The sequence below is a fragment of the Rutilus rutilus genome (genome assembly GCF_951802725.1).
Source record: "Rutilus rutilus genome assembly, chromosome: 15".
NCBI classification, from domain to species: Eukaryota; Metazoa; Chordata; class Actinopteri; order Cypriniformes; family Leuciscidae; genus Rutilus; species Rutilus rutilus.
In genome coordinates, this window is record NC_140220.1 from 37641953 (window position 1) to 37655965 (window position 14013).

The 14013-nt window shown below is 39.8% G+C and overlaps 1 protein-coding gene across 3 annotated transcripts in view; it reads left to right on the forward strand.

Annotated features, from left to right (window-relative positions):
• LOC311304832 (uncharacterized protein) overlaps nucleotides 1-14013 on the forward strand; it is a 42497-nt gene that overhangs the window by 24621 nt on the left and 3863 nt on the right. For all 3 annotated transcript variants that reach the window (XM_084432141.1, XM_084432143.1, XM_084432142.1), the window contains 4 exons: nucleotides 1816-1989; nucleotides 2080-2253; nucleotides 2344-2517; nucleotides 2608-2760. In XM_084432141.1, the coding sequence (XP_084288267.1) occupies nucleotides 1816-1989; nucleotides 2080-2253; nucleotides 2344-2517; nucleotides 2608-2760 (675 nt within the window). The remainder of the gene's footprint in view (nucleotides 1-1815; nucleotides 1990-2079; nucleotides 2254-2343; nucleotides 2518-2607; nucleotides 2761-14013) is intronic.

Consider the following 14013-nt stretch of genomic DNA (forward strand, 5'->3'; position numbering starts at 1 on the left):
CTGCATTTGATACTGTCGACCATGAAATTCTGATTTCTCATTTAGAGCATTGGGTGGACATAAAGGGCATAGCGCTTGAATGGTTCAGGTCGTATTTGGAAGGTCGGACTCTCTGGGGGAACTCTGAGTCCTCTTCTGCACCTCTCTTGTGGGGTCCCTCAGGGCTCAGTTTTGGGCCCTCTTCTCTTTTCTCTTTATTTGCTGCCATTTGGCTCAATAATTAGGAAGCATGGCATGTCATTCCACTGTTATGTGGATGATAGCCAGATTTACATGCCTCTTAAAAAGAATGACACTGTCAGACCGTGAATGGAGTGTCTTGATGATATAAAAGCCTGGAAGGCTATTCATTTTTTTTAAGTTTTAATGCGAATAAAACAGAAGTGATGATTTTTGGTGGCACCACTGGGACCTGTTCTGTTGAGTTGGGTGCTTTGCCCCAGTACACTAAACCAATCATCACTAACCTAGGGATTAAAATTGACCTTAAGATAGACAGTCAGATTAGAGCAGTAGTTAAAACAAGTTTTCAAATGCGGCAGCTCGTCTTTTAACAGGAACGCGTAAACATGAGCAAATTTCCCCCATTTTAGCCTTGCTTCACTTGGCTGCCTGTACAGTTCAGGATTAACTTTAAAATTATTTTATTTGTTTTGAAATTGCTAAATGGTCTTGCCCCACCCTACATTTCTGAGCTACTTCATCTTATACACCCACTCGTTCTCTCAGGTCAGCTGATCAACTGCTCCTGTATGTGCCCAAAACAAGTCGTAAGCTCAGAGGGGGACCGTGCCTTTTCTGTGGCAGCTCCGAAATTATGGAATGATCTGCCTCAGTTTATTAGACAGGCCTCTTCCATCTCTCGTTTTAAATCTCTTCTAAAACCCATCTTTTTTCTTTGGCCTTTAATACCAGAAGTTGACCTCTTTTTTTATTGTTTTTATGGTTTGGCTGTTTTTTTTAAATATGTTTTGTTCTTAATTTGTTTTATACTGTATTTTATGTTTTGTGTGAGTTATGTATTGTTGTGTTCTGTTTTTGTATATTCTTCTGTACAGCACTTTGGTCGTTTTATTGGTGCTGTAAAAGGGTTTAAGCATTTTTAGATGATTTAGTGTAGACAGACAATTTTTGGAAACCACTAGTGTGGACTAAGAGCATTTTGAAAAGTAAATGCTGTTTTTAAATTGTGGCTTTTCAATTTGAACACTGTAGGAGCTAAAATAGGATTACTTTGTGTATGTTATAATTCAGTATCTCATATAATGTTACTGTGAGTTGACCCCATCTAGGGGTTGAAGTTGGAGACTCAAGGCCTCTAGGGATAATGGACCTGTGACTCCACCTCGGGGTGTGGTCAGAGCCGAAAGTGACAGTCTTTGACCTCATGGCCCAACTCCACATGAAACAGATTCTATCTACATTATATCTTGACAGTCCTTTATTAATTTGAAATTTTGTAATTTACTTTTTTGTAATAGATACTACCTCAGTTTAGAATAACTATTCTATGGACTAGGGAACCCTATGGACAGTGAGTGTCAAGCTGTTCATCCACCAATATGGACTACTTCTCCACAACGACCACATATTTCACAATATTTGACTTTATTTTATCTTTGTATTGCCAATTATTTATTCATCTGTTTTTCTAGTTTAAGGTGCTACTGCTGCCCCTTTAAAGAAAAGCACCTTGAACCCAAACTTATAGTGCAGTATTTACTCTCTTCTAGTCTTGTTGACTGTAATCTCACTAGTCAGGATTGCGAAATTGTGTCATCAGATTTGATCAGATCTGACTGTGTGTGTCTGTAGGTTGTCTTGCTGTATGGTGACAGAGGAAGGCTCTGGTTATGTGTCTTCAGCTCTAAGTTCAAACCCATCACACCTGAGAGAGCTGGATCTGAGTAACAATGACCTGCAGGATTCAGGAGTGAAGATTATTTCTGATGGACTGAAAAGCCCAAAATGTCAGCTGCAGATACTGAGGTATTTAAGAAGATATGAGAGATTATATACAGTCTGCTGGTCATAATGTCGATGTGTGTTTGTAGGTGGTCTGACTGTGTGCGTCTGTAGGTTGTCTGGTTGTACGGTGACAAAGGAGGGCTGTGGTTATGTGTCTTCAGCTCTGAGTTCAAACCCCTCACACCTGCGAGAGCTGGATCTAAGTAACAATGACCTGCAGGATTCAGGAGTGAAGATAATTTATGATGGACTGAAAAGCGAAAACTGTCAGCTGCAGATACTAAGGTATTTAAGAACATATGAGAGATTATTTACAGTCTGCCACTCATAATGTCGATGTGTGTTTTTAGATGGTCTGACTGTGTGTGTCTGTAGGTTGTCTGGCTGTATGGTGACAGAGGAAGGCTGTGGTTATGTGTCTTCAGGTCTGAGTTCAAACCCCTCACACCTGAGAGAGCTGGATCTAAGTAACAATGACCTGCAGGATTCAGGAGTGAAGATAATTTATGATGGACTGAAAAGCGCAAACTGTAAGCTGCAGATACTGAGGTATTTAAGAACATATGAGAGATTATTTACAGTCTGCCACTCATAATGTCGATGTGTGTTTGTAGATGATCTGACTGTGTATGTCTGTAGGTTGTCTGGCTGTATGGTGACAGAGGAAGGCTGTGGTTATGTGTCTTCAGCTCTGAGTTCAAACCCATCACACCTGAGAGAGCTGGATCTGAGCTACAATCACCCAGGAGAATCAGGAGTCAAGCTGCTCTCTGACAAACTGCAGATACTCAAGTATGTGGGACAATAAGAGGCCCGGTTTACACCTGGTATTAAGATCTGTCTCAGGTGATCTGACCACAAGTCGGTTACTCTCATTTGGATGTAGAGTTATTCCAGCGTTATGGACGTGACATTTACAGTCAAAACTTGAAATATAAATTCTCATAGAATGTATTAATTACCAATATATTGAATAGGGCTGTCAAGTGGTTAAAACTTTTAATCTGATTATTAACATGATGTGGCAATTAATGAATCTAACGATCTTATTAATTAATCAAATTAATCGCAGATTAGTCGCACATTAAGTCATTGTGTAAAGCATCAAATAGACATTACAAAAAGTAGCTTCAAAAAGAAATATGTGATTCAGCATAGAATTTATTACACATACATTTTTGGATGATGAGGTTGAGTAAATGATGACTGAATCTTCATTTTTGCATGAACTATACCGTTAATGATTTTTTTAATAATATGGAAATATAAGATAATTTTTTTAATTAAATTATACTCTAAATATGAAACTAAAACTGCCAGTAGCTGGCGGTAAATGTCTTAATGATTAAGTCACTGAATTTGTCACGTTTCCTAATAGGGGTGGAACGGTACACAGAAGTCATGGTTCGGTTCATACCTCGGTTCAGACATCACGGTTCGGTACGAGTTCGGTACAATGGAGGGAAAAGCAAAACAAAAATGCAGAAGGCAATTTTTATTTATTTATTGTGCATGTCTCAGGCTGTACCACGAAAGGAAAATAATTGTCATAAGCCTTGTATTTTTTAAATAAGTTTTATTAATAAAGTAAAGGCATAGAACCAGTTTATTTGTAGTGCATTCACAATAGTTTTATATAATTAGTTTATTAATTAAAATAATAAAAAGACAAAAAGAACTTTTGAAATGTTTGGTAATTGTAGGCCTACCTGAATGAATTTAAAATGAATTTGCTATATTTCAGATCAATATATTTGTTTTCCTTCAAATTTTACTTAACACTAACTTTATTCACATCTTAATTATAAATAACCTATTTCTGTACAAAATAATGCCACCAACATATTCCAGCATTGCAATCTTGACATTGCAGCCTGTTCATTATAGCCAGCTTCAGAGCTAAGGCGGTGCTACAGATTAGGTGTCGCTAAAGAACCCGCGTATCTAACAGTAGTTCCGCATTACTTACATTACATTAATTTGCACGCAAGTTTTATTTATTTTTATACCATGTATTCTCCGTGGATATTCATGTACAGTACCAGTCAAAAGTTTGGAAACACTACTATTTTTAATGTTTTTGAAAGAAGTCTCTTATGCTCATCAAGCCTGCAGTTAAAAAAAAAAAAAAAAAAAAAAAACAGTAATATTATGAAATATTATTACAATTTAAAATAATGGTTCTCTTTTTTAATATACTTTAAAATGTAATTTATTTTTGTGATGCAAAGCTGAATTTTCATCAGCAAGTACTCCAGTCTTTGGTGTCTTATGATCCTTCAGAAATCATTCTAATATGCTGATTTATGATCAATGTTGGAAACAGTTGTGCTGCTTAATATTTTTTTATAACCTGAGATACTTTTTTTCAGGATTATTTGATGAATAAAAAGTTAAAAAGTACTGTATTTATTTAGAATAGAAATCTTTTGTAACAATATACACTACCGTTCAAAAGTTTGGGAACAATAACTATTTTTTTTTAAAGAAATTAGTACTTTAATTCAACAAGGATGCGTTAAATTGATAAAAGGTGATGGTAACGATTTATATTGTTAGAAATGTTTTTATTTTGAATAAATGCTGTTTTTATGAATAAATGCTGTTAACGTTTTACTCATCAATGAATCCTGAAAAAAGTATTCCAAAAAAATATATTAAACAGCACAACTGTTTCCATCATTGATAATAACTGAGCATCAAATCATCATATTAGAATGATTTCTGAAGGATCATAAGACACCAAAGACTGGAGTACTTGCTGATGAAAATTCAGCTTTGCATCACAAAAATAAATTGCATTTTAAAATATATTAAAAAAGAGAACCATTATTTTAAATTGTAATAATATTTAATAATATTACTGTTTTTTTTTTGTTTTGTTTTTTTTAACTGCAGGCTTGATGAGCATAAGAGACTTCTTTCAAAAGCATTAAAAATAGTAGTGTTTCCAAACTTTTGACTGGTACTGTATGAACAAATACATGTACCGTTCCACCCCATTTCCTAAGCGTGGTGCAGGCAAGACGAAGAAGATCAACAAGGAAAACCTAAACCAAACTCAGAACAAACCTTAACAAGAACCGACAACAGAAGACTGAAACACAGGCAGATATATACTGGGAGAAAACAGAGAACTAATTAGGCAATAGCTGAAAACAATGACTAATTAAATTAGAAACCATGGTGACAGTACTAGCCGTTCATCCATTTTGATTTCCGTGCTTGTTTGGAACCCCCGATTCTATTGGCCGCGCTGGTAATCGTCACAGAGCGCAGCGGCAAAAGTTGAACTATTTTGAACTTTGACCGCGGCGTGAGCATGCCAATGATGCACACCGCTGCGCTTGCGCTTTGGTCGACGCAGCAACAAAACGTACTTGCGCGGCGCAAGCCATTAAGATTAATGGGTTTTATAGTGCCGCGCTATGCATACCGCGTCCTGTGTGAAAGGCCCATTAGGGGTCTAAGGTGTTTTAGGGGTCTTTGAGATGTTTTGACATGCCCTGACATTTGTGCTTTTTTTCAGCTGCTTATAAACGTATGAATGGCAAAGGTGTCATTACACTTGTTGGAAACTTTTCCTTCGTCAAAGCAGAGACCAGGAGATGTTGGGATATCTTTCAAGCAGAAGTTATTCTTTATTGAGGACTTTGCTGTGCTTTGCTGTAGTCATCCAACTAGTCTGACTAGGGAACGTTGCCTTACAATTTATATACATTTAGGGGGAGGGATTTACATTGAGGTTGAACAAAGCATGTAAATGAAGTATACAGGTTTAGGAACCCGCCCTAGACTCCAGAGTGTTACCAATCCTAATCCAATCAGCATAACTATTCAAATGCATAGAGGCTAATCCAATCAGTCTAACTATTCAATGACTGGGGCTGGGGCTCGGGCTCCAAGAGCCATTAAAGACAAAAGGTGAGAGTCTGACTCATTTAACTTACAATAGAAAAAACAGGTCTGGCAGGAATCTCTTGCTGGAAACTCAATAATCATCATTTATACCTCAAATGCTAAAATCAGTTTACTAAACGTTCTCAGTTTATATAGTATTGTAGTGGAATCTAAATTAAAAATTTAATAAATTTGTAGTACAACAGTTCCCTCCTTGAGAGTTCTAATAACTCTCACAAAATACAAATTTAGACACTTATAAGTTCATTCTTGTAACTTGTGATCGTTACAGGCACGTAGCACATATTCTGTGTTGCTTATCTGTAATTGCATGCTGACACAGAAACAAACATGCAATTAGGGTCCGTGAAGTTCTTACTGGTAATAGTCTTTTCTGGTTGGAACTGTCATTTTCTCGTGAGAGGCGTGAGTCATTTGTTGAATGAAACACTTGATACTGTGTACGCATAGATAGTACGCCAGTAGGAGAAACAACAGTAGAATTGCTATTTCCTTGATCCACAGCCAGGGTTTACCTAACAAGTTTCCGAACCATGAAGAATTATCTTCAGTCATCTGGTGTAATTTTTCTGAAAGATCAAGAATGTCTTGTTGGATTTTGTTCAAGTTCTCTGTTGGATCCATTAACCCGGTGCAGCACTCAGGGCCGATAATGGTGCAGGCTTCCCCTTGCGTTGCAAGAATGTAATCCAAGGCCACTCTCTTCTGTAAGATCATTATCTTGTGCGAAGTGAGAGTGTTTGTGATGTTACCCAGGGCCAAAGCCGTATCATTGGCCAATTTCTGTACAGAATTCGATAAGCTTCTGACTTGATCAAGGGCCTGCATGACACCATAAGACGGGATTAATGCTCCAAGAGTTCTTGACCACCATGTTTGTGCACAAGTGAGTCCTAGAATGCAGCCATCTTCTTTGTTCGTGGTAGAAGCTGAATTTTGTAGATGTGAAGAGCTTGGTGTGGAGTGTGTATTTTCTCTGATAGCCAGTAGAACATAAACCAGGGTGCACCCGCTGTTGAATTGGCTGGGTAGGATGTTGTAGACAGAAGTTCCACATAACCAAAAAGTGCCAGTCGGTGGAGGAATCATACACCACTGATTTATTGCAAAGTGTTTCGGGAGGGATGGTGTCCTGCGGAGACACTCTTCTAAGTCCTTTTCCTCTTTTCCTGCTGATGGAGTAATGTCCACATGGGATTCTGTTCTCATTTCGACCACAAGGCTGCAACGTTCACGAGGAATTTCACCCAAGGGAGTCGAGGCTGGAGCATAATTTTCCATGGAACAAGGTTGCATGGTTAAACTGCAATTCGTTGACTGGCCGCGTGAGGCTGGTGTCAAAAGTGAGTCAAATCTGTATCTCCCCCATGTTAAAATGCCAAATTTTACATCAGAAAAAAACGTGTAAACAGCCTGGTGTCTGTATGTGGCTTTGGTCTATACAGCTAATTTTGCCCTTCACGACAACTGTGTGGGGGGTGAATTTTTTTATAACTCATCCGGATAGTTAATTAATATTTAAAGTTCGGCATAATTAAGGGTGTGGCCACTTAAGTGACAGGTGGATTGTCGCTGATGTCAATGCTAGCCGTTTGTCTGCTGTTACTAGCCGTCACTTCACCTCAGCAAATTTTAGCTGCTGAACTTGCCATCTTATGAAAAGTCATTGGCAAGAGTAGATCTGTCATGATGGGAGTAGCTGAAGTTAGGTTGCAGGATGGTAGTCCAGGAATGCAACACGGAGAAGCTGGGGGGGTTGTGATGTTGAGACATATATTCTTGTTGGAGATGGGGTGTGCCACCCATGGGATTCCTGCTCCTACTGAAGGCGGGTGTGACATGCAAACATTCTTTTGGGCAAACAAGACATTTTTTGACATATTCATCAGCTCTAATAATATGTTGTTTCTGGAGTCTACAGTTTGGGTGAATTAACCCTTTAAAGTTCTGCATAATTAAGGGTGTGGCCACTTAAGTGACAGGTGGATTGTCGCTGATGTCAATGCTAGCCGTTTGTCTGCTGTTACTAGCCGTCACTTCACCTCAGCAAATTTTAGCTGCTGAACTTGCCATCTCTGCAGTGTTTTGTGCTTTTTTTCGGGATTATTTCATACAATTTAATACACCCATTAAGTTACTTCGCCCACGGCTTAGGATTCCGTTGTTGTCGTCGAGTATCGTACGAGAGAACCAGCGCTGTATTTCAGTTTTCCTCTGTGAACATGCACTAATGGATGTCTGACAATTTCGTTGCTTTTTGGAGTTTTCAGATTTAAAAACGTCAATAAAGGCTTGTTTGTTCTGCTCTCACGTAGGGCTGGGCGATATATCGATATAAAAAATATATCGATATTTTTTTAAATGCGATATGGAATTAGACCATATCGCATATATCGATATAGTTCAAATTTTCAAATAGTCCGCCCCTCCTTCCACTCTGCGCGCGTGTTTAGAGCATGTTATGTTCTGAGAGGCGAATCATGACTACTTCAGAAAACCCAGCACAATAGGAACTAACAGGCAGTGACATAAGTGTACGCTGAAATAAAGTTTTTCACCTCAGAAACACGGACTTTCTTGTCCTGTCAGCCGTTATACTGTGCTCGGAGCGCACCCTCTTCAATTGCACGCGCAAATGCGGCGGCGCGCGCGCTGTGTATCGCTTCACTGTAGGCTATATAAAGGGCAAAAGAAACTATACGAGCATGCAACACCGTTACGTTGTAAATTACACAAAATAAAAGTAATGCAGGTATGATTTTCATTCTATTCACCTGAGCAGTTTCCATGTTTCATTAACAGTTATTGTTAATATTGTGTATTCACCATGGTAACTGTCGTTTACTTTATTTTTCTTTGTGTTATTTTTTATATTTTTAAATGACTGTAGTGGCTCATACCACATTGTATTAACAAAAACTAGTTTGGGACTGCTATTTAATAGCTTTAGCATAGGCCTACTGTTTATTTATTAGTAGCCTACTAGTCTTTACTAGTCATATTTTTACAATTTATGTTAAGTAAAGGGGGACAGTACTTGTGTGTGTGTGTGTGTGTGTGTGTTAACAAATTTTGTGTAAACATGTTATAATTTGCCTATATATATGTAGGCTATATATAAGCAAATTATAACATGTTTACACAAAATTTGTTTATATATATTCAATGTAAACTTTGATAATCATAATTAATAAATCACAATTACATTTCCAAGGGAATAATTGGCAATTATGATTTTTGTCATAATCGGTGCAGCCCTAAGGTAAAGAAACCTGTTTATAATTTATTAATTTGATTTTGCAACTGTTCACTGAAATAGCCGGTTTCAATAAAACTACTTGTGACATGTCATGTTTGGCTTTGACTTTGACTGAACATTTGCTCTCACTTTGCAGAAAAAATATCGGGATATATATCGTATATCGATATTCAGCCTAAATATATCGGGATATGACTTTTGGTCCATATCGCCCAGCCCTACTCTCACGGAACAGATAGATATGCAATATGCTTATGTACCGTCAGATAAAATCCTGCAGGTGTTGGCGCTTTCTCCGTCCATGCAATAAATGCACATCCTTGAATGAGCGTGGATTTTCTAGCACATTTACTTGAACTTCATAGGCAATAACGATATATCTATGGTTTAACCCATTTGAGAGGCGGCCAAAATCAGAATTTTAAAATTTTAAATGGTCTAAATAAGTTCTCTACGAACTTGACGAGTGATGCTGCGCTGACGGACCATAGACTATAAAAAAAAGTGACTGACATGTAACGTTATGCACATAAATCACTGTCACACACACTCTCTCACAGTAATATTAAGTTCCTGCATTATACATCACTAGCAGAATAGTACAGAATCACAATACACAGTCTCACATGTAGCCATGTCTTTTAACTATTAGAATACTTCGAAGGGCAAAAATAGGAACTTTTAATTGGCTTTACATCATCAACTGTCACTTAAGTGCGAGGCCCTGTGCAGTGACAGACTTGGTACTGTCAGTTGCATATAATGTTATAGAATTACCTCCACAGCCTGCATAGATATAAACATATATCTATGCCCAGCCTGAACTAAAAACTCATTCACGTCGAGCTAAGTAGTGATTTCAGATAGCCAGGCTCCTCAGCTCCACTCACACCCCGCCTCTGCCCATTTTCTGTAATCCGGGAGTGACGCAAGGCCAAGATGGCGACGGCCGGCTCCGCCCACTTCACGGACACTACGTCCATATTTTTTTACAGTCTATGGTTCAAACACTAGGGTTGTATCCTTTCCTGAGTCTGCTATTGTAACTGTTGGATGGGGAAGGCCTATGAGGGAGTCTTCACCGCAGGGTTGGCCCCCGAAGCCTGTTGCATTCGGTTCTTTCCTGGGCTCCTCACTGGTCCGTGTCCTATCCTATCCCTGTAGGTGGGGTAACAACTTTACAGTGTGACACATGAGTCCAGGTTTTCTTTCCCTAACACAATACTGCAGCTGCTGTAATCAACATCACTTGATGTGGTCCGTGCCACTTAGGCTCTAATGGCTTGTTTCTGAATGATTTTATCATGACCCATTGACCTGGGATGATTGTGTGTCCATCTTCTGGTGGAGTCTGCCAAAAAGACTCAACTCTCTCTTTGGCACTCTGTACTGCCTTTGTGAGGTTTTCACAGTAAGCAATCAGGGCATCTGAGGCAATGTGTAAATCAACGTTTTGCTTAGCCTGGTTTTGATTGTTCTGTTCGATCGTTCAACCTGTCCTGATGCTTGTGGCCTATATGGGCAGTGAAGATTCCACTTAATCTTCAACATTCTAGACACTTCCTTGACTACCTGTCCTGTGAAGTGTGTACCTTGATCTGAGTCAATGCAATCTGGTAATCCCCATCTGGGAATAAAATCAGTGACAAGACATTTAGCAGTATGTGCAGGTGTAGCACGCCCTGTTGGATAAGCTTCTATCCATCTTGAGAACTTGTCTATTACTACCAAAACGTCATTTTTTTCCTTATAACGAGGCAACGATTTGTAATTAACTTGCAGGTGACGAAATGGTCCTGGTGGAGCTGGGGTATTTGTTGCTGTTGTGGTTGCTGCTGGCACATCATTATTTTTCTGACATGTAACGCATCTCTTGACTGTTTCGGTGGCTACCTTTCTGAATTTTGGATTCCACCATTGATTTGAGAACCTGTGATTCATCGTTGCTGGACCACTGTGACCCAAATTGTGTATTTGTTGAGCCAAATATGGCAGCAGTGATTCGGGAGCAACATACTTTCCCCCTTTGGTCCAGCAGCCGGATGAATCCACAATGGCTCCTTTGTCTAACCATGTCCATGCTTCATATAGAGGAACATCTTTGTACAGATCAATGATTGATTCAGGAGGCAGAATTGTCTTCTGTGCTGTATTACCTGAACACACTTGTACAGTTGCATAGGAACAAGCCTGTTTAACCGTTACATCAGCAAGAGCATTACCTTTAGCTTCTGTAGTGTTAGTTGTGAGATGTGCTTTCACTTTGATCACCGCTAATTTCTTTGGAAGTTTCATGGCAAACATTAGATCTTTCACTAATCCAGCATGCTTAATGGGGGATCCAGCAGAAGTTAAAAACTGTCTTCTTTGCCAAATTACACAAAAATCATGAATTACCCCAAAAGCATACCTGGAATCTGTGTAGATATTTGCAGCTGATCCTGAAGCTAGTGTGCATGCTCTAGTTAAGGCTACTAGTTCTGCAGCTTGAGCTGAAAAATTATCTGGAAGATGACCTGAAGCTACCACTTCAGTGGTGGAAGTTACTGCATATCCTGCTCGTCTGTTACCGTCAATGACTTGAGCTGAACCATCAACAAACAACTCAAATTCTGAATTCTCTAAGGGAGTTTCTTTTACTTTGCTCGTAGGTGTGTATGTAAGCGTAACACAATCGTGAGTCATTTCTCCTTCATCCTCTAATCCTCTTCAGTCATTGCAGACATTATACATGAGGATGGGTTCGTGACTGACGCACGCTGTAAAACAATGTTCAGGGCTGTGAGGGTAATTAACCAATTTCCCCAACAGGAGGAGGTGACAGAAGTGACTTTTGCTTGATTCATTAGTGCGGACACTGCATGAGGGCATTTTACATTTACAGTCTGACCTAACACCATTACCGATGAATGGCCTGTACTGTAGCATAACATTTAAGGCTGAGAGTACCAGTGTCTCCCAAAGGAAGGCTGAAACAGTCACTCACAGCCTAACACCTTATCAAGTTGCCCCACAAGTTTAACCCTCTGGGGTCTAAGGTGTTTTTGGGGTCCTTGAGATGTTCTGACATGCCCTGACATTTTTGCTTTTTTCAGTTGCTTATAAACATATTAATGGCAAAGGTGTAAATTCACTCTATTTAGCACAAACACGGCTACCATAATATGTGAGCACCATGCATGTACATGTTTGTATTTTTGAGAGAATAATGTTTATGCATGGTTATTGAAAAAACTAAAAACTAAAGTTTCTGAAATAAGGCCACAAAACACATACTAGGCTTGGGCGGTATTCGAATTTTGATACCGTCAAACCTCCTCCCTATTTTACCGGGGTATACGGTATTACCGTGACTAATTAAAAATTATGACATAATGGGCTCAGACGGCGTCACCAAACTGTTGGCTTGTGCCTACACCGTTCAGAAACTGAATGCCAGATCGGGCAAAAAAAACAACAACAAAAAAAACAAGCCCAACCCGTGCACGTTGTGTCTGAGTCCAGCCGACGGCATTAACTGTTATTATGAGCCCGAGCCCGCATTATTCAACATAATATCTGTGTGCGTGCAACAAGCAAGAAGTGCCTTTGTAATCCGGTGACGCGTGTCCATTGATTTTTATTAATAAAACTTTTCTGCAAAGATGGAAGTTGACGATCGCCATCTCTGTAGTGAGAAATGCACATCATTACACAATCAGAGAGTGGCCTTTTTCTTTTCGTTTTGAATTGTTTCGTTTAAAGAAATTGACGATCGGCATCTCTGTAGTGAACGCTATAGAGAGAAATGCACACCATTGATTAATCAGACTATATTTCTTTTCGTTTTGAATTGTTTCGTTTAATGAAATTGACGATCGCATCTCCGTATGAACGCGCCTAGAGAGAAATGCACATCATGGATTACTTAGCCTAATCAGTGAGTAGCCTATTTCTTTCGTTTTTAATTGTTTCGTTTAAAGAAATTTCAAGCTTTATTTATATATAGTTGTCATGTCTGTGAGGCATAGCGTACACTGAGTTTCGGTTAATTTATGAGATTTCAATGCAAGTGACCGCGGTATGCCCATCATGTCATGATTATCCAGGAAATTGGTTGATGAAAAATTTATTAAAATTAAGAAACAATATATACAAAACGAAATTCGTTTTAAAGAGGCCTTTTACAAAACGAAATTTATTGAAGTGGTCAAATCGTCTGACTCCCGATGCATCCCATCTTATTTTTATACGAGGGCGGCTGCTGGTCTCCGCGCCTTCCGGCCCAGCGGCAGACAGGAGTGACGAGACCGAGGTGGCGCCACTGCTATACGAGTGCTGAGGAGAGGGGAATGAGAGTGGGGAGAGGGGGATGAGAGTGGCGAGACCCGAGGGTGGCGCACACTGACATCCCGCTCTCGAACGGGAGAGACTGCTTGCTCGACAGTTTCGGCCGTGAATGACCCAGAGGAGGAAGAAACTGCTCTTTTACTGAAGTTTTGGGTACCGCCGACCGGCCGGTCAGCGGCGGAACAGAACCGAAATTCTCCACCCGGCCCTCCTCCAGGGGAAGGAGTGGTGATGACATGCACTCCCGAAGAGCAGACTTCACATACTCTGGGTCGCTCCTCTCAGGGTCGTTTCCCTTCCTTTTGCTGGGGGGAAACGAACTCCGAGCGGGCTGGTTTTGAAGCGCTTCTGGACCACAAGTGTGGACATCGTCTGACTGAGGGCCAGCGCTGTGACTAATCACGCTCAGTCACTAAGCGCAGCTCTACCCCGAGTCAGAACTACCCACGTGCACTGAATGTGCAGGGGTAGTGAGAGAGGAAAAACTTCTGCAGATTTAGGCATGTTTGGCTTGCCATATTGGCACCAAAATGCTT